The following is a 21,198-nucleotide window of genomic DNA, read 5'->3' as shown; positions in this document are numbered from 1 at the left end:
AATTTAAATCAAGAAAGTACTTTCAGATCTTCTAAGCGAGTTCACCCGTGCAGCAGTGTGGGAAATAGATTCAAAAGAGTGAAACCAGCAAGGTCAGCAAAGAGCCTATGGTACTGATCCATGCAGCCTACGGTACTGTTGGACTTCATTTTGTTTTTTAAATTCTTCAATTAGTTCTTCCTTCAGATCCAAACCAGCATTTATTTGCCTTCTGCAGACATCCTTGTAACAAATCAGTTTTCCTTCTAGACCGTCTGCCTTCTCTATCCATTCAGCTAGTATCAACTTCGGCTTAGCTAGTGTGAGAGCATGCTGCTTCCCCTGCTTCTGAGAGGCAGAAAGCTGCAACGCAGGTCCGGGCTTCTGCAGTGACTGCCTGCACCTGGGCCTGGTGGCTTGCATGTTCATTGCACCAGAAAGTGAATGTAGCTTTTCCTCTAATACCACCACTTTCATTTTTGGCTTAACTGCTCTACCTTCTGCAGCCCAAGCTTCGTGGACACGAACCTTTCTGATTCTAAAGCATGGGTAAGCCATCTCTCTAGCTCCAGGTTTAATTCGTTGTCAAGTAAATGTTGAGACTCATTCTGTAAGGCACAATCCTCCATCTGTGTCTGTTTCAGTGCCAGCATGACTTTGTCTCTCTGCTGTCAAAACATACCTGTCTTTTGCTGCATTGATGTAACTGCATTTAAAAGCCAATTTAATTCCCTGGTCTTGCCCTCTTCTTTTTCTTTCAATAGTTGCTCCAAAGCAAGAGCCATTTTCTTCAATGCAACATATTTCAAATCCTTTTCTTTCCTCATCATAGAAAGTTGCATATTTGTCTCTTATAATGCTTGATTTTCTGCCCTAACCAGTTTGGCTCAGTGGATGGAGCGTCGGCCTGTGGACTCAAGGGTCCCGGGTTCGATTCTGGTCAAGGGCATGTACCTTGCTCGCTGGCATATACCCAGTGGGGAGTGTGCAGGAGACAGCTGATCGATGTTTCTCTCTCATCGATGTTTCTGGCTCTCTGTCCCTCTCCCTTCCTCTCTGTAAAAAATCAATAAAATATATTAAAATAAATAAATAAATATAATGCTTGATTTTCTGTTCCCTTTCCCTGGGTGTTTCTACATTTTTTTCATTTTCCTGTTTTAGCTTACACATATCCATTTCAAAATTAAATAGCCTCTCCTTCAGGTGTGTGACTGGCTGCCTCAAAATTTCATTTTCACCCACTTCATTAGTGAAATTCACATTTAAAGAAAGTAATTCATCACCTTTTTGCTTTGAGTAGAGCTCCTTTTCCTTAAGTAAGTTTTGGAAAACATCTTGTTTCTCTTTTCCTGCCTAATTTCTGAATAAGTCGGTTCACGTTGTTTTCTTTCTAGTTCAGAGATGGTAGCAATGGAATCAGACAATCTCCTGTTACCTTTCTGGAGGGTTTTAATCACTGCATGTTTTTCCTGCGTTGATTTTCTGAGCTCTTCTATCTCTTCTTGGGGTAATTTTGAAGACTCACTCAGTTTATCAGAGTCAATTGCCTTAAGAGAGTCTGCAGACTCTGAAGTAAATGACCCGGTGAAGGTTCTGGTGAAATAAAGTCGAGATCACCTAAAAGAACACCCTTGGCATTGCAAACCTGCCCTGTGTTGAGCTGAATCTGTGCTGATTCCCTCTCTAAGTTTTTGAGCTTGGTTTCATTCCCTTTAAAATTTTGAGACATGTTGGTAGAGTTCATCTGTAGTTTAGAATTGTTATCACTGTCAGTGAAAACCCGGGCCTGCAGTTGTTTCTGAAGTTGGGTTGCCTCGCTCTTTGTATTGGCTACTGTTGTTTCCACCCTTCCGAAATCTTGTTAAATTTATTGCGCTCCTGCAGGAGGTCCTCAAACTGATTCACATTAACACCTCTAACCTTGTTACCAGTGCTGGATGCTTGCAAAATTGTCAGTCAAGTCTGACAGTCTGCCCTAATGTGTCGATCTTAATGTGTGTGTTTTTTCTCAAATTATGTGTGATAAATGATGGTTTCTCTAAACATAACCTGACCAGTACTTTCAAATCCAGGAGACAGTTTTTCTTTTCATCTTGCAGCTTCGTGGGTCTGCATCTTTGGCATCAATGACATCCATCAGTGTAGTACTCTCTTTTTAGATTGCAATTTTCCACAGTCTTCTCATTTGCTGCTGGATACAGGACGCTGAAGATATTCTAGTGTGAAGACCTTATAGCCCTAATTCCTTTTGCTGGGAACTCTGAATTAGTTTACCAATCTCCTCTTTGGACAGCTAATCGATCTCTTCAGTCCAAGGGCTATTCTTTTCAGTTAGAGGTCTAATCTCCAATTCTTGTTCTTTTATTTCTTTCAGTAATCTCTCAGTTTTGGCTTGACATAAATCATATTTTTTACTTCTGTTTCCTATATTAGGACTCCAAACTTTTGTTACTTGAAAACTATCAGGTTGTTCTGCTTGAATGTGCTGTGTGGTGTGTGTTTTTCAGACAACTGAGTTTTAATTTGTTCTATTGTGGTTTGCCACCCTGCTATATTAGTTTTTCCAGTTCTTCAATCCTTTCTTTAAAAAATATTTTTATTGCTTTAAGAGAGGAAGGAAGAGGGAGGGAGATAGAAACATCAATGATGAGAGGCACATTGATTGGTTGCTTCCTGTATGCACCCTGACCAGGGCTGGGGATTGAGCCTGCAACCTAGGTACATGCCCTTGACTGGAATCGAACCTGGTACCCTTCAGTACACAGGCCGACGCTCTATCCACTGAGCCAAACTGGCTAGGGCTTCAATCATTTCTTTATAGTCTCTTATTTTTTTTCTTGGTGCCCATGAGTTATTTCTGCCAGTTTCTGTGGATCAACATTCTGCAGTATGACCATTTCAAGTTGGTGGTCATCAATTTCCTTATTTTGATTCTGTTGAAGTTCCTTGATGCTATTTTGCAGTTTGCAGGTTTCATTGTGATCAAAGCTGTTTGTGCCTCATGCTCTGAATAAAATGCCTCCAACGGCTCATTTCAGCCTCAAGTCTTAGAATTTCATTGAACAACCTGTTTTTCCCTTGTGGTGATGAATCAGGTCAGCAAGGCCATGTCATCTCCCCTGCAAGCTGAAGAAGATGGTTGATATCATAAGCCAATGAAGGTGATACAAGACCAGCTCCACATTTACTGAGTGGCTGACTGCAGCTTCAGCAACCAATCCTTTTAGCATGATGTCTCTTCCTTTCAGAATTTGGTTTCTATGTCTTTCTGTCATAGTTGATGTCAGTAAGCAGCAATTTGTTGCTTTAGTTGAAGCTCTGATGTTTTATACTTCTGATCTAAATTACTACAAGAATTTCAAGTCTCTGATTCTCTGATCTTAAGGTTGCTTTTATGGCGTCAGCATCCTTTCTCTTAGAGTCAGGTGACTCTTCCTCTTTTTCACTTTCCTTCATTAGGACCTCATTTGTGAAGTTAGAGATGTGGCCAGGGAAGTAAGCCACACTGCCACCCAATCCTGAGCAGTGGCCTAAGCCACAGCCAAAGCCACCATACCAGGAGGTCTTCACTGTGGGGCATAGGACTGACCTGGTCCTCTTGCCAAAAGCGTCCAGCCCATTCATGGAACAACACCCCCTCCCATGGAACTTCTGCCCCAGGGACTAAATCACAGTGAAGTAAATCACAATGATGTTTTGCTAGGCAATGGCCCAGGGGTGCAGGGAGGTGGGGGGGGGGCCTGGGAACCCTGAGGCCTAGCCTGGGCCTGACATAGGGCCCTTGTCCGGTGGTGCAGCCCAAGAGCCTCTGCTGGCCCCTCTGCCTCTATGACTGTTCTCATGCTGCCCTGCCCCTGCCACCTCCACACCACCACAGTGACAGCTGCCCAGGAGGCACCACCTCCAACACTGTTCCTGGGCTCACAAAACACACATTGCCTTTGACTTTGTCACACAGCTTGATACCCATGTCACCATATTTTTTCAACAAAAATTTGCGGTAAAATTCCCTGAGTTACACACAGTCATCTTAAGAGCAACAGTGAGTGCCTTTGGACAAGTGTCTGCCTGCCCAGCAGTAACCTGGGAGGATGGGCAACAGCTCCTCACCCACAGTCCTGCCTGGAGGGGGTCAGCCAGTCAAGAATCACCCAAGTTTTAGAGAAGGGGTGGGGAGCCACGGCAGCCCTGGTGTTGCCTTTGGCCAGCATGTGTTTCGTATCCACGCAGGGCAGAAGTGGGCGAGAGCGTCCAATGTAAGGTGACAGAAGGAAAGTGGATTTAGGTGGTGACATAGATGCCAAGTTACACTGTCCACCTGAAACCTATATGACATTAACTAGTGTCGCTGGCAGTACATTTAATGAAAACCACCAATGGGCCACAGCTAGGAAGAAGGTGAGCCCTGACCGGGATGTTCACTCCTGGGCACTGGGAGAAGTGGATGTGCTGGGCCCTGCTGTTGGGGAGAAAGCCATAGACGCTGGCACTGCCACTATGAGTCATCAGCACTGGACTGTGCCTTGGGCTTAATGAGGTGCTTGCTTCCACAGCAAATCCAGAAAAACCTCAGCAACCTGATGTACCTGGTCCTCCTGTCTTCTGTTGACCAGCCACTGAAAATCACCAGAGACAAGGTGGTGGGAAAGAATTACCTTTTGTGTGACTACAACAGAGATGGGGAGTTTTGTAAGTTACCAAGGAGCAACGAGCATGGCCTTCCTTTGGAGGACAAGGCCATGTTTTATCTCCACCGAGAAAGCTGGAGGTGGAAACGAACAAGCCCTTTGACTACTATGGTGACCTGTATTTTGAAGGCGGTATCTCATCTGTCTACCTCTGGGATCTGGATCGTGGTTTTGCTGGACTGATCCTCATAAAGAAGGCTGGGGTGGGATCAAAGATCAAAGGCTTCTGGGATTCCATCCACGTGGTGAAAGTAAAGGAGAAACTGCCCATTACCAACAAATCAGGCTCTGGAGCCGGAACCTCTGAGGCAGCCTCACCAGACAGAGGGAAAAAGATAGAACTGCGAGCGAATGCTCCCCATACATGGCCAATATTGGGTGCCTCATAGAGGACGTGAAAAACAAAATCACAAGTATGAATGAGATCTACTTTGGAAAAACAAAGGACATCATAAACGGGCTGAGGTATGTGCAGTTTTGCAGACAAATCAAAACAAGAAGCTCTTAAGAACTGTTGTAGGCAGCGGGAATGGTACCAGGTGTTAGCCCCGTGGGGTCAAACTAGACTTGGGTTCAGCAACCTCTGTACTTGAGCTCTAGCTAGGAAAGAATTCAGAGCCGAGACTCAAATTATAAGAGCACAGTTATTTGGGAAATCACAGAGGTAGAAGTAATTTGTAGAAGCAATGGGCTTAGGAAACACGTTATAGAGGCAAAGGAAGGGACCTTGGAGCTGGAAGTGAGGGAGATAAAGCTGATGTGTGGGGCGGGGGGAGGGGAAAGGAAGGGAAAGGCACAGGCTTGTTCTTGGGAGGGAGAGCACTTCCATTCTCAGGGTTTTAAAGGTGGAGATTTTAGGGAAGTTTCCAGGGGAAGATATTAATAGAATATTCAGCCCTTTCCAGGTGTGTCCTTTCAGGTCTATGTCTCCACTGATTGGTTGGTGCCAGAGCAGGGGGTCATTGTCCAATTCAGCTGGTCCTGAGGTCAGCTGTGGGGTCACTTGTCTGGTTTTGCAGCTTTTCTGGGCCTGGAGCTGAAATACAACTGAGGCCTAGATGTTATCAAAAGGTCAAGGGGTCCAAACCACAGGACCTTGGGGGCGAGGTCCCACCCTACAATTGTCCTTTGCTAGGCACTGGGGCTTTCCACCCTGGTGGCCTTCTGTACCTGGCCCATGGTCCTTGCTCTGCTCATGTCTGTCTGCCTACCACAGAATGACCCCCTGGAGGCTTTGAAGAGAAAGAAGCAATGTTAAATGTCTGCTTCATGCTAAACCAGAAATGTCATACACTTTCTTAGAAAACCTGTTTTCTGCTCTCTTCCTTCTGGGAAAGGTTACACAACTTGCATCACTGGTCTGCACAGCACCGTGCCTCCTGAGAATAAAGCCGCTAAACAACCTAACGACCTTCTAGACTCCAAGGCCTACTTCCCACCACGTTTTGGTATCAAAACTCTTTCCTTAAAGAGCGAGTTGTTTTATTTGCCTCAGCCTCTATCCCCACCTCACTGATAGGCATAAAATACACTGCCTCCCCTTTCCTTCCACCTTTTTGTTACATTGGTATAAAAATGTAAAACAAAAAAAGTTTTTAAAAATATGTTTTATTAATTTTTTTACAGAGAGGAAGGGAAAGGGAAACATCAATCAGCTGCCTCCTGCACACCCCCTACTGGGGATGTGCCCTTGACCGGAATCGAACCTGGGACCCTTGAGTCCGCAGGCCGACGCCCTATCCACTGAGCCAAACCGGTTAGGGCCAAAAAGTTCTTATAATTGTGGTGTGAATGATAGAAGAAAAACTGGGGGGGAAAAAACCATCAGTGGAGGCTGCACGAGCGACAGAAGGCGGCGTGAGGGACACTTGGAGCGCCCGCACGCGGCGGACTTCCGGCAGGTTGGACTTCCGGCGGGCGGGCTTCCGGCGGGGCGGGCGGAAGCAGCTCGTGCGCAGGCCTGGCTGCCGGGCCTCCCCGCGCAGTCCGGGGCCGGCGGGCGGCGCCGCTGGAAGTGACGCGCGGGGGCGGGCCCAGGCTGGGGAGTCGCCGCCGCCGGCCGGGAAGCGATGTAGGAGCCGCAGCCCGTCTGCCCCGCGTCCCGCCGGCTGAGCCCGGGCCCCACCGCCGCCATGAAGAAGCAGTTCAACCGCATGAAGCAGCTGGCCAACCAGACCGTGGGCAGGCGAGTGCGCGGCGGGGCGGGGCGGCGGGGCGAGCGCGCGGGGCGAGGGGCGGCTGCCGGTGGAGGGCCGCGCCTCCCCTCGGGCGCTACGGGCTCCCAGCCCCGGGGTCTGCCCGGAGGCCTGGCCAGGGGGCGCCCTGCCTGGGACGCGTTCCCAGCCTTCCGGGGGTCCGCCGGGACAGCCCATCACTGCCAGTGCGCGATGGCACTCCGCGGGGACAGGGTCACTGCCGCCCGCCCCCTCGCTGAGCCAGCTTCACCCGCCCTTCGGGGACTCAGGGTGCTGTGTCTCTCAACCCGGGCGAACGGGCACCAGAGGCTGGCACCACCGTCTTGACTTTCACACGTTGGGAACTGGGGGGAAACTCCGTGGCTCAATGAAAAAAAACAACACACAAAACACCTTTTATAAAACCTCTTTCCCACTTTGGGTTTGGAAGCAGATACTTACCAATGTGTCTTTGGTTCTGCTTTAATACCAGACAAGCATTGACCCTTTAAAACTCTAAACTTCTGGCGTAAAAGCAGTGTTACTGACACTTAAGCATTTATATTTCCTTTTACAATTACAGTTGACATCCAGTGTTATTAGTTCCAGTTATAAAGCACGGTGATTAGACATCTATAAACCTAACGAGGTGATACCCCTCCCGACACCATCCATAGTGATCACAGTTACTCTGAAGTGACCGAATACACCAGCCTTTGCAGGTGATCAGGTGTTGGGACAGGAATGGTTTGTGGTTTGTGGAGCTTCTCCAGGTGATTGACGTGCGTGGCCTTTTCTGGGGCAGCTATTTCAAGGTCTTCCAGGGCGGTTGCTGCACTGTCCCGATTTCCTGTTCATTCTGTGATGAGATATGAAAGTGTGAATTTTTCACAGCTTTCGCTTTTTTCTCCCAGCAGTTGAGTGAAAGGGGGTGGGGGATTCAGTTTGGCCAAAGCACGTGAGGACACTTCTTTCTTTTGTGTGTATGAAAATACTTTTACTTCCTCTTGAGTTTTCCAAATTTGCTTTTCACTGTTTCATTTCCCCCAACTTTTTGCTTAGGTTCGTTGCTCAATTTTTTTGGTACCCCACCCTGTTACCGTGGTGTGCATTTATCCTATTTCCAAAGTGACTCCCTGTCCTCTCGATGTGCCTGCTTTTCTGTTGTTTGTAGGAAAATGATAGACGTGAGGGGGAGGTAGACAAAGGAGTAGTGAGGGCTAATTGTAAAATCAATACTTCGGGAGGGTCAAGATACATTTATCAGGTTGTCGTCTTGACCTGCTGGTACACTATCAGGCAAAGGATGTTTGCTCTTCTTCAATGAAGTTGGGAGGCTTTTTAAAGTTGCAGAGCCATTCAAGGTCTCTGGCCCCGCTTCCTCTGGGGCAGCTTCTCTCTTTACACTTGTAGGTTCCAGCCACACTTGCCTACTTTCAGTTTCCAGAGGAGGCCATGCTTTCTCACCAATTAGCCTGGAACTCTCTGTGGAAGCCTTTTCAGCACACACCTGCCCTACAGCCACCGCCTCCTGTTTGTTCTTTGTCTCCTGGTAAAGCTCCCTGCCCCTAACAGGCCTTCCCTGATGCTCCAGCACAGACTGGCTATCCCTCCTGGGTGCTTTCATAAATAACTCCACGTAGCACCTGTTTTTCTGTAATGTAATTGCCTCTTTACTTGTCCGCGTTCTCCGTTAGACTGCACGCCTTGAGAGGCCTTGGTATGACTTACTCTTTTGATTCCAGGGTTTGCTGTGCTTCCTGTCAATAGTAGATACTCAGCAAATAGTTAATCTATTGTCAATCTAGTTCTTACTAGATTGCTCTGGTGGTGTGGGCCCAAGTATGGGAAAATGAGAACTGGATAGAGGCGATGGTGATTCATACTAGGACTGCCATTCTGGCCCTGACCTTTGACTATTTGAAAATCTTAATTGCTAGATGCCAGTGGAAGCTGCAGCTATTACAGAGCAATTAAAGGGTGTGGCAGTTATGCACCCAAAGTCAAAACTTTTTACGGGGAAACCTGTTGCTTTACAGCTGTTGATTTCCTGGATATATTTTTTCCCCCCACTTATTTAATTAGAAAGGACTAGGGAGGAAAAAATGAAGGCAGGAGAGAGCCTGGAATTGTTACTTTGTGGAAGCAAATGGTGGGTGGCCATCAGAATCAGGATTCTGGGTATATTTGGGTAAAGATGAAGTCTAGACAGCAAAGGAGGATCCCTTTGCCCCCATGAATGAAGTTCATGTGTGACTGCCATGCCCACTGTGTGGGTTACCAATTCATAGAGTTCTAGGTGTTGTCTTGCAGTGAAGTATTCTCTTCCCAGACTTAGGACCTTGTGTGTAACCCCACAGTGAGATTCCATGGGATGGACATGTGGGAGGATTAGTAATGGCTGGAAGGAGTGTGTTCTCATGATGCAACTTGTTTACAATGGTGGGTGAGTCTGTTTCAGAGGTGGTTTGTGCATCACAGGGGCCAGGCTTCTGAGGTGGTCTCATGACAGGGACCGCCCCAGGAAGAGAATTACGATGGTTCCTGTTGGCCACCTGCCTTTTGTGGATCCATCCATTCAACAGACATTTGTTAAGCCCAAACTGTGTACCATTGTGCAAAATATTAAAGAATCAAAAGTGAAAACTACAGTTTCTGCCCTGAAGGAGCTCGATAGATTTGTGAAATAATTGAAGCCAAAAATAATTATACTGTATATACTGTATATACAGTATAAAAGCTTATCTCATGGTATATAGTGACTTAGGCTAGAGGGATGGCTACTGCACAGAGCAGAACCCAGCTCTTATTGGATGGAGGGGAGGTAACAAAAAATGGGGGGGGGGATTTGAACAGAGCCCCCCTCCATTTTCAAGCACTTTTTTCAATTTCATCTTGTATTGATAAGTCTCTTTTGGTTGTAAGAAAACTCAATTTAAATGTCCTTAAAGTAAAGATGGAAATTAATTGGCTCCTATGTGATCAAAGAGTGCAAAAGTAATATGGCTACAGACTGGGCGGGGTCCAGGGGCTCTTCCCTGACAGGCTGTGTCCCCAAGGAGACCCTCGTCTTCCATCTTCCTCAGTTCAAGTCCCAGGGGGACAGAGAATACTTTCCTCCCAGTCACTGTGGCCAAAGTCCCAGGACTGACTCCCAATGTTTCTGACTGGTCACGTGCCTTTTCCTGGTAATGGGAATGGAGTCAGCCCCACTCGAATCACATGGACTGAGTCGGGGAGCACCGATGCTGTTGCCAGCAGAAGGGGAGGAGGTGTGCTGGTCTCGCAAACAATGTCATGTCATATCTTTTGTAGTCCTGCTAAAAAGATAGGTATTTTGTTTTTGAAAATGCTTTGTGTAGGTGATCCAGTGGACAAGACGGTAATTGGGGAAGGTGATGCCCTGAATCCCAGAAGGTGTACACCAGGATAAGGAACCTGAGGAACATCTAGTGATGGGCTAGGAGTATCAAGGAGAAAAGGACTCAGACTGACTAGGAGGGTTTATGATCTGGTGAGCCTCTGAAAGGGAGTGTCTCAGGAGATCCGGAATGCTTTCCCAGATGAGTTGTCTTCAGATAAGCCAGTCACAAGCTCCAATGCCTAGAGGGGCCAGGCCAGTAAAATCAACAAGTGACTTAGGCTGGGTGAGGGCTGGCAGGGAAGGGGGCGGGGGGGGGGGGGGGGGGGGGGAGGCTGAATGGTACTTGTCTCACCAAAGGGGCATGCCAATTTTTGGAGTTTTGAGAAAAGCCTGAAATTAGGATTTTAATGAAAATCAGATGGCATTTAATGCACATTAAACAACCAATATGACACTGTATAGGGCTAAGCAGAGTATCCAGGCCAGATTTGGCCTGTGGGTCACCAGTTGGCAGTTGCTTGTCTAGAAGGACCTGGAGCTTAATGATCCCTGTTATTATTGTTTTGTGTTCTGTACTTATTACTACATTCTGAGTTCTTTGAATTTGTTAAAGAACTGTTCTTTCCTTTTCAGAAATGTTTAAAAGATCTGATAAGAATAATCATCACCATTTTTACTAAATCTGATAAGAATAATCATCACCATTTTTACTAAATCTGATAAGAATAATCATCACCATTTTACTAAGTGCTGTGCAAACCACCTGGCTTGGCCCTCGCCTACAGAGATGATCATTTCTGTTTTATAAAGGAAGAATGCCTTGTTAAGTCCACACAGCTCCTAGGTGGCCAAAGCACAACATGTGTGTGTGTGTGGGGGGGGGCGTCCAGAGCTTCTGACTGGGTTCCATGTGCTTCCAGCCACAGACACTGGGCTGCCTCTTCCCCAGGGAAGGATTAATAATCACTAAATGTCTTTGGTGCTTATTAAACTGCTGAGCTAGGTGCTTTGAATAAATTATCTCCTTGTATTCTTTTAATTTTTTAATTTTTAGCTTTATTTAGAAAAGAAAGCAAGAATTGTTGACCACAGCAAAAATATATTTAGGACAGTGAAACAAGGAAGGGCATAGAAGCAACAGGAGAGCCTAGGCTGGGCTGCTTTGGCTCACTGGGAAGTCAAAAGGGGTCTTGGAGCCAGGTTCAGGGATTAGCCCAGTACGAGCTCTGCTGCCCATTGCTCCCCTGGTTGCAGGTCTCATGGGGTCCCTTAGAAGTTAGGGGATATATGCCTGTGGGGGAAGAAGGAGAAGAGAATGGCATGGGTTTGCTCCCTGGACGGAGAGCATCAATTTAAAAAAAAAACAAACACATGTTTTTGTTGATTTCAGAGAGAGAAAGGGAGAGGGAGAGAGAGATAGAAACATCAGTGATGAGAGATAATAATCTATTGGCTCCCTCCTGCACACCCCCTACTGGGGAGCGAGCCTGTAACCTGGTCATGTGCCCTGACCTGGAATCAAACTGTGACCTTCTGGTTCATGCGTCAACATTCAACCACTGAGCCACACTGGCTGGGCATCTCTCTGTTGTTGTTAATCCTTATCCAAGGATATTTTTCCATTGATTTTTAGAGAGAGTGGAAGGGAAGGGGAGAGACACAGAGAGAGAAACCTCAATGTGAGAGAGACACATGATTGGTTGCCTTCTGCACGTATCCCAACTGGGGCCGGGGATTGAGCCTGAAACCAAGGTATGTGCTCTTACCCGGAATCAAACCCGTGACCCTTCATTCCGTGGGATGACGCTCTATCCACTGAGCTAAACTGACTAGGGCATTCCTGTATTCTTAAAGCAACTCCTAAGGCGTGATGTTATTTATTTCTGGCTAGAGAATGACAGAGCTGGGGGCGGGGGGGAGGGGGGGGGTTCAAACCCAGGTCTCTGATTCCGAGGCAGCTAAAATCCATACTTCACATGGGCAGCTCTTACATGAGAAACCACTTGTTTGAGTTATGAGTGACACTTTTATAAAATCCTGGAGGCCAGGAGTTGATGTTTTTACAGTGGCTCTTATCAGGTATGGTTCCCCCCACCCCTCGCCAAGGCAAGGTCTGGAACAGTTTTGATTGTGATGACTTTTTTGGGGTGGGGGGGGTGGGGGCATGGGGTTGCTACTGTCGTCTAGTCGGTGGAGGCCAGGGATGCTGCTGAACATCTTACAATGCATAGGACTGCCCTCCACACACACAATGACCTGGTCCCAAATGCCAAGAGTGCTGAGATTGAGAAGCCCTGGTCTAGTCCTTCCAGGTTCCAGATATGCGAATTTTCAACCAAAGGTTCACACTGCTTGCTTGCTGGGCATACCTGTGTTCTTTTTGACCTATTCAGTATGCATGTGTGTATTTTTTATAGTCATTGCCCTATATTTAAAAATTGAGAGTTTTCACACAAAAACCTGGATTTTTGGCTTCTAAAGTCCTGGAAGATCTAGAAATATCTGGCATTCTCCAATAGCTGACCAGCAGCTGGCCCTTCTGGCTGGGGTACCAGCCATCCAGCTCGCCCCAGTCCTTGCCTGGCTTGTTTTAACCCAATTACATTCCTTGCCATCCCCTCCCTGATCCCAGAAATCAGATGACCTTCTCTAGGAGAAGATGCAGTTCCTCCTGAGGTAGCCTGTTCCATAGGGGCAGCAGGAATTCTCAGATGCTGAGTCAAATGCATTTCTCCCTGCGCATCCCAGAGCACTCCTCTGGGGCCAGGGTCAACCAGTCTCCTCTCTTCTGTGACAGCCCTTCCGGTGTCTAACACCACAAGCCATCTCCTGACTTCAGTAACATTCTTCATTCGTCACCTACACCGCTGTTTCATTTTGCTCCCAAGGATTTCCTCAGCTATTTTTATTTTGTTAATCCTCACCCAAGGATATTTTTCCATTGATTTTTAGAGAGTGGAAGGGAGAGGGAGAGAGAGAGAAACATCGATGTGAGAGAGACACATCAGTTGGTTGCCTCCTGCACACACCCTGACCAGGGCCTGGGAACCTACAACCAAGATACGTGCCTTGACTGGAATCCAACCTGGGACCCTGCAGTCCAAGGGCCGACACTATCCACTGTGCCAAACCGGCTAGGACTGATACATATTTTTTAGTGTAAAATATTTCATAATAAAAATAGACCAGAGCCCGGCCAGTGTGGCTCAGTGGTTGAGTGTCGACCTTTGAACCAGGAGGTCACAGTTTGATTCCCCATCAGGGCACATGCCCAGGTTGGGGGCTTGATCCCCAGAAGGGGGTGTGCAGGATTCTCTCTCATCATTGATGTTTCTACTCTCTCTCTCCCTCTCTCATACTCTCTGAAATCAATAAAATATATTTTAAAAAATAGACCATAGAAGAGTTAATAGATACTTCAGAATTGCTTTATTTTCTAGCTTATTAGTATTTTTTTTTTTTTAGTTTTGTCAAACAAGTGGGAAGTTTTCTTTTTTCAACCTATGAATTTGAAACTTTAAATTATTTATCTTGGAAAAGGGAATGAAAGCTCCCAGTTAAAATAGGAACCTCTTTTTTAAAAGTTTGTCTAATCTCAGCACAAAGGCGGAGGTGGGAGGTGGGTGGGAAGAGATCAGGCAAATAACTTGTATGCATATATGAATAACCCATGGACACAGACAGTAGGGCAGCGGAGGCCTCAGGGGTGGTGGGGTGGTGAGGGTGGGGCAGGTTGGGCTAGAAGGGGTCAATGGGAGAAAAAAAGAGACATATGTAATACTTTCAACAATAAAGTATTGTTGAAAATACTTTTTTTTTTAAATTTAAAAAATGAGAAGTTTGAGTTAGGGAGGTTAGATTATAGCAGCGGTCGCCAGCCTTTCGAACTTCATGGACCACTAGTGAGTGGTCTGTGGACCACCGGTTGGCGACCGCTGAATTATAACTTTCCTACCCTTTCGGGGCCATAGTGATTCCAGGTGACATTGTGTGTCTGCTCTGGATTCAGGCCGGGAGTGTCCTGTGTCTCCTCCCTTCTCAGATCATTCCCCAGGGTGGTCTCAACCCCCAATGCCACCCCTAGCGGATGACTCTCACCTTTATGCCTCTAGCCCTGGCATCTCTTCATTGCTAGATCTTTATCTTGAACGTGTCCACTTTGTATGTCCTGCTGAAGTTCAGCTCATGAACTACATCCTTGAGTTGGCCCTTCTTTCCTAGTCTATGGCCTTCAGGCCCAATCCCGCCCACTGCCTGTTTTGTGGACAAGGTTATGGGCACACAGCCATGCACTGCAGTGGCGGAGTTGAGTATTTGTAACAATGACTGTATGGCTCGCAGAGTCATGCATTACTGTCTGGCCCTTTCCAGAAAGAGTTTGCTGGCACTGACCCTGTTGTGTCGAATGCCACCACCTCTGCCCAGTCCCCAGGTTTTCACCAGGATCTGGCAAGCCTGCCTCCTGAGTGATGCAGTCTCTGCCTCTTGGTAGCCAGTTTTCCTGTTACTTTAGTTTGAATTTTCTTTCTTTTTCCCCACCTGGACTCACACTTGTCTTCCTAAGTGGCGTTGTGGCTTGAACTGGTTTGTCTCCCTTTTTGAGGGACATCTAGTAGACCTCCCATTTTGACATGGCCAGTCACCATTTTAATGAGTATAGCCATTCCCCTCTAAATCAGCAATTGTCAACCTTTTTTAAATCTCATGGCACTTAAACTAATTATTAAAATTCTGCAGCACACCAAAGAATCGTATATAATAAAAGCATAATATGCAAATCGACCGCACTTCGGAACAACCAGTTGGGGGGGGGGCAGGGCTGGCGAGCAGGCAGTGCCAGGCCAGCCAAGGCGCATGACAGCGGACAGAGGGAGGGAACGGTGATGCGGGGGAGTAGGGGGGGACCTTGGCATCATCCCCTGATCGGCCTTTCCTGTCACCTTTTGCAGAGGGAGGCCAGGCGGCAGCGGTGGGGTGATGGGGGCCGTATCATCCCCTGATCCCCTGTCCTCGCCTCTTGCAGAGGGAGGCTGGGCAGCTGCAGCGGCAGGGTGATGGGACATTCCCTGAGGACTCCTGGACTGTGAATGGGCTCAGGCTGGGCTGAGGGACCCCCCCCCCCCCCCCCCCCCCCCCCAGTGCACGAATTTTCGTGTGCCAGGCCTCTGGTAGTCTATATTTTGCCAGTCTCACAAAAGGTAGGTATAATTTTGATTCATTCATACTGGATGGCTGTTGTTGTGTTGGCTGTTGTCATTTTTTTATTTGACAACCTAAGGGAAAAGAGTTCAGTGCCCATGACTAAATAGGTACTGTATTGCCGACTAGATAGGTATTGACTAGTAAAAATGCTTGCGGCATACCCATTGATGATTGCTGCTCTAAATGATTTTCTTCTTCTTGTGAAATCTCTGGAGTTTAGAATTGCTACATTTGTAGGAAGTTGATATTTATGTATTAGAGTTTTGTCAAATTGCCTCTGCTGTGGGGGAGGGGGAGGTTGCTATCATCCCATGTACAGTGAGGCGGGTGATGCCCACTGCCACGCACGGCATGCATGGTGGCATGATGTCCTGTTTCAGCAAGGTTGAAATGAGCGTGCCCCTTTACTTGTATTTCCTCATGTGAGATTTTGATATGTATCATTTGTTTATTGATAATGTTCAGTTGTCACTTTCATTGATCAATTACCAACTCAGTTCAACAAGTGTCTTTTGGGAACCTGTCTAATTTTATGGGCTTGAGTTAAAAATATAACCAATTTCTGGGAACTTGAATGGGAGGCAGACATACAAACAGATAATTTGAATAGGGCCAGTTATACCTATTTAGCAAACCTTAGGTATTAATACAAACCTTAGGTATTAATAATGAAATGTTAAATCCATGTCTTGAATATTTTTGTTCTCAGATACATCACTTAATGAGTGCAGTGATGGAATCTTGAGGGAGTACATTTATGACCCGGTGCAGGTTTGATACCAGTTTCCACAGGTAGAGCAGATTCTGTTGACAGTCTGACCCTGTGATTTATAAAAGAAACTCCTCTTGATTAGGTACAGCCTACTTGCAGCAAGTGATATGAAAACACTGTTCAGTTCATCTAAGTCCTCTAGGTTGTAAGACTTGTTTCCTGTGTCTGGATATTTTACTTAATTACAGCTTATTGATTATTTGCATTGGCCACTTATTTTTGATTAATCAGTCCTAAGATGTTTCTCCCTTCCTCCCCTTTCCCACAGTTCTTCTTAGGTGTCTTCTTATCAGAGTTACCTTTGGGTCTAGTAGTCAACTTGATCTCTCCTTTAATGTTTTATTAGCATTTCTTCTCTAGTTTCTCAATGTTCTTCCACATGAGTTAGTCAAATTTATTCCTCCTAGAGAGTTTAAATCATAAATGGTAGACCTAGCAGGTGCTCAAATGAATACAGATACATATTGAGTAAATACATATTTAGTACAGCACACAATTTTTTCTAAGCCACTACCAGCTACCTGCCACCTGTCAAGTGTGAATATCTATAAATCTACCAGGTTGGATTTCACCTGGTCATTGGATCCTTTCAGAGGCATGGACTAGAGTGGCCACTTGAACCCATGCCCAGCTGTACCTTGGGGAAAGACACCACAGTATTTCCGCTTCCCTAGACAAGGTGAGTGCTCACATCAGGGAGCATGGGCCCAGGACTGGGATCTCTGAGATGTGCTTGGGGTGCAGGGACGGCTTCCTGTCATGTGCCACTGGAGCAATCTTGGTAACAGGCAAGTGGACGTATGGGTGATGGAGAATTCAAGAGGGAAGGAAAATAGTTAAGGGAAACCTAACACACTAAAAATTTCATCTTTTAACTTAATATTTTTGTTCAAAAAATTGGAAAAAGACAATCGTATGTGACTCGTAACAGCAGAAAAATATCCAACACTTATTTTCAAATTCATTAGGTAGTGAGTGTATAGATCCTTGTGTCCTCAAGTCAGAAACTGTGGTATTTAAATACACAATTTTCTGGGTGCATTTCCATCCAATAGAAGGAGTAAGTTCTTCAAAGGTTTAAAAAGTTTTGCCCTGCCCTAGCTGGTTTGGCTTAGTGGATAGATCATCGGACCGTGGACTGAAGGGTCCTGAGTTCGAGTCCGGTCAAGGGCAGGCTCAATCCCTGGCCCTGGTCGGGACGCATGCAGGAGGCAACCAATTGATGTGTCTCTCTCACATCGATGTTTCTTTCTCTCTGTCTCTCACCCTCCTTTCCACTCTCTCTTAAAATCAATGGAAAAATATCCTCATGTGAGGATTAACAACAACCACAAAAGTTTTGCCCTCACCTGTGTGGCTCAGTTGGTTGGGCTCCATCCTCTGCACCAAAAGGTTGCCTGACTGATTCCCAGTTGGGCCACAAGCCTGGGTTTGTGGGCAATTGATGTCACATTGATGTTTCTCTCTCTCCTCCTTTCCCTTCTTCTCTTTCTAAAATCAATAAAACTATTTTTAAAAAGTTTTAAAGCCACCAATACTCAGTTTTCTTTGCTCAGAATAAACTGATGGCCACCTTTTCTGAAAACACAGTTTTGTTGTACATGGAAAATTTACTGAGTCAGCATTTCTCACAGTGTGGCTTTTAATTTTCCTTATACTTGTTCATCTTCTCTTTAGCCTTTCACGATTCTCACTGCTTTTGCATTCTTTGGACGTGCTAGGATTATTAATATTCCCCATACAACCCCAAGATGGCAGGACTCAATATATGACCACCCATGACTGAACAACTTTTGGAAACAGGCAGTATTGATTGGCTTTTGCTGTCATCTGTGGAAGACCATTATTAAAAAAGCTTAGGTTCCAGTTCATGGTTTGAAGGGGGATCAATGGTTTGAAGACCACTGCAATAGAATTTGGGGGGGTTCTTTTTTTTAAAAAAAATGTATTTATTGATTTCAGAGAGGAAGAGAGAGGGAGAGAGATAGAAACATCAATGATGAGAGAGAATCATTGATCGGCTGCCTCCTGCACGCCCCCCACTGGGGATCGAGCCCACAACCCAGGCATGTGCCCTTGGCCAGAATCGAACCTGAGACCTTTCAGTCCGCAGGCCGACGCTCTATCCACTGAGCCAAACTGGCTAGGGCGTGGGGATTCTTATATACAGAAGGTTGAGAATTAAGTTGGTGCTTTAGGAAGACAACTCTGGTGGCAGCTTTAGGAAGACAACTCTGGTGGCAGGTGGAGTTTGGATTGTGGAGGAAGGGAAAGAAGAGAAGGCGACAGGAGCCTCGTTAGGAAGCTGTTGCAGGGGTGGCCGGAGAGGTGCTGACAGCCCGAGCTAAGACAGTGGCATTGCAGGTTAGGGTGAGAAGAATCCAACACCATAGTGTTGGGGAGAGGAAGAGAGGAAAGAGCTGAGGAGATTCTGGTTATGGTTGGTGTTAGAAATAGGTAACAATAGTTCTTCACTCTTCCATTATTTTGTAATGCTTCTCTTTATCTTTTTTATTTTTAAAAAATATGTTTTTATTAATTTTTACAGAGAGAGAGGGAAGAAGAGGGATAGAGAGATAGAAACATCTATGAGAAAGGAATATCGATCAGCTGCCTCCTACATGACCCCTACTGGGGATCAAGCTCGCAACCCCAGCATATGCCCTGACCAGGAATCCACACAATGACCTTTTGGTTTCTGGGTTGATGCTGAATGCCTGAGCCACAGCAGCCGGGCAATGCTTCTCTTTTTTAAACATGTAATTTCTTGTGTCTACTTTTTTTGTCAGGCTTTTTCTTCCGCGGATGTATGACTTCGGGTGTGTGTGCGTTTGTGCACCAATACCGCACTGTTGATCTGTAACGTGTTTTAAATGTGGTAGAACTGGTCTCCTTCAACTTTTCTTTTTCAGTTATTCTCTCTTATTTTGTATAAAAATGAATTTTGGTACCACTTCTTTTCTAGTTCCTGAAAAATTCATATAGAAATTTGGTTTGGAGCTCATTTATTCAAATATTTATTGGGTGCCGCTATGGATCAGGACAGAGGATATAAAAATAACTAAAACCCAGGAATTATGGTCTGGTAAATTTGTGAACTAACCTGTGGGGAGAATTGATGATACTTTTGCAACAAAGCACGGCACGTCTCCTTACATGTGCTTTTGTGTTCGTCCAAAGTATTTTGTTGTTGTTGAGAATTGGGCCTAATTAGTTTAGCTGGTAAACACGGGCGATATTAATGTTTGTATACATATTTGTTTACTTTATATCTTTACCTTGTTAGCTACAGTTGGTAATTTTGTTACTTCTTTGGCTTTTCTGTGTATGTATTACCTTTGTTATGCTTCATTTTCTTCTTTCTGTTCTTCAGAGATTTCTTTTTCAACCCTATTTACTTGCTTAGACTCCACGACATGAGGTGTGGCTGTTGAATTGTTTATAGCATCGTTGTATAAAGGCCATACAACTGCACCCCCATTGGACATTCCAGAAACACGGTGAGGAAGGCTTGTCCTGCTAAAATGCAAATGTCCTAATCTGAATTGTTCCCCGGTGGAAATCTACAAATATTTTCCTCACTTTTTTTGAACTACACACCTTTTGGTATGTCTGATATTTGAGCCTTTATTGTGTCTTAGTCATAAAATTGGCAGGTGATCTTAAAGGCAGAGTGCTGAATTTGTAGTAGTCCAACTGTACGGGTATGGAGAAAACAATGGCATTGCCCTTGAATGAGGAAGGAACTGGAAGAGAACGTTGAGAAGTGAGAGGAACGGCAGTACTAGTATGCTAACACAAGCTCTGAAGTGGTTGCAGTCCCAGGAAGTGGACTTAATTACATACAGTCCATGAGTCTTAGAGCAGTCCTCAGGGATGGAAACCTTGCTGCTGTGGCTTTAGAGGGAGGTTCTAACAGCCCTCTCCCTAGAAAAGTCATCCACACCCACGTTTGCACATAATCTCATGGATTTCACAGACATCCCCAGGCCTGTGCACAAGCACAGGATGAAAGGAAACCCAGTCTGGTTCCACTCAGAAGCCTACTGGTTAGTGGACAGAAGCTTAGCTATGGCTCCCAGGCTGTGCACTGCTCTCTATATGTGCACTCACACATCTGCTTGTGTGTGTTCTGCTTGTCTCCAAAACACACTCGCCGTCTGTATGAGAGCCTTCCTCCAAAAGCAGAAATCTGCTGCTTTCGATGAGATTTTGTGATCACATCAAATTACTTTCCCTTAACAATCAGCTTGGGGGTGATTAGTTAGTTCAGTTGTGTTTTTAAAACTTTCAGATGTGGGCTTAAAAAACCTGAAACTGCTTTAGGGCAGTGGAGTGCAGTAAAGGGTATGCTGGCTTGGGTCTGAGGAGTTGAGCTCTCTGTGCTATTGGCTAGCTCACTCTCTGAACTTGGCTGAATCTCCCTGCTGTGCTTCCACACTGGCAAGTCAGCTCCTGGTACCGCACGGAACAAGCCTGGTGTGTGGGAGAAGCTGGTGTGTGATAAGGAGGGAAAATTGTCAGGTTAGATATCCCCTCACCACTACAGGCCAAAAGAAATTGCAAACAGATGAAGAGTTTCCTGAAAACAAAAAAACAACAACCAACAACCGTAAAATAAATACAGGAAAATATGGAAAGTATTTCATGCTCTGGTATAAAAGTGCAGAGAATGAGCAATAAAAGATAACCTATAGCTCGGCCGGTGTGGCTCAGTGGTTGAGCATCAACCTATGAACCAGGAGGTCACAAGTTTGATTCCCAGTCAGGGCACATGCCTGGGTTGTGGGCTTGATCCCCATTGTGGGGTATGCAGGAGGCAGCCGGTCAATGATTCTCTCTCATCATTGATGTTTCTATTTCTCTTTCCATCTCTCTTTCCCTCTGAAATCAATAAAAATATATTTTTAAAAAGACAGCCTATAGTTTTAGCCACCTAATAATTAAATTGATCATTAAAATTATAATGAATGATTAACTGGAAACAGTTGAGAATGACCACAACAGAGGATTAGT

At 45.7% G+C, this 21,198-nt stretch overlaps 1 protein-coding gene and 1 pseudogene across 6 annotated transcripts in view; both read left to right on the top strand.

The window, feature by feature from the left end:
* Positions 1–2,828: 2,828 nt before the first annotated feature.
* Positions 2,829–5,928, top strand: LOC307110124 (F-actin-capping protein subunit beta-like; annotated as a pseudogene). Its single transcript has 3 exons — positions 2,829–2,884; positions 4,463–5,179; positions 5,887–5,928. The product of its transcript is annotated as an F-actin-capping protein subunit beta-like (transcript).
* Positions 5,929–6,647: 719 nt separating this feature from the next.
* ARHGAP17 (Rho GTPase activating protein 17) overlaps positions 6,648–21,198 on the top strand; it is a 91,647-nt gene continuing 77,096 nt past the window's right edge. For 3 of the 5 annotated variants that reach the window (XR_013814656.1, XR_013814657.1, XM_079792349.1), the window contains exon 1: positions 6,648–6,855. Coding sequence is in view for 3 of the 5 variants with exons in the window: in XM_079792349.1 (XP_079648475.1) it covers positions 6,803–6,855 (53 nt within the window). In the remaining 2 variants the exon portion in view is untranslated. The remainder of the gene's footprint in view (positions 6,856–21,198) is intronic. The other 2 variants (XM_079792347.1, XM_079792348.1) reach the window with 1 other exon arrangement.

The sequence above is a fragment of the Cnephaeus nilssonii genome (assembly GCF_951640355.1).
Source record: "Cnephaeus nilssonii genome assembly, chromosome: 2".
Lineage (NCBI taxonomy): Eukaryota > Metazoa > Chordata > Mammalia > Chiroptera > Vespertilionidae > Cnephaeus > Cnephaeus nilssonii.
Note: the sequence above shows the minus strand (reverse complement) of the source record. Positions and strands in the feature narration are given on the sequence as shown.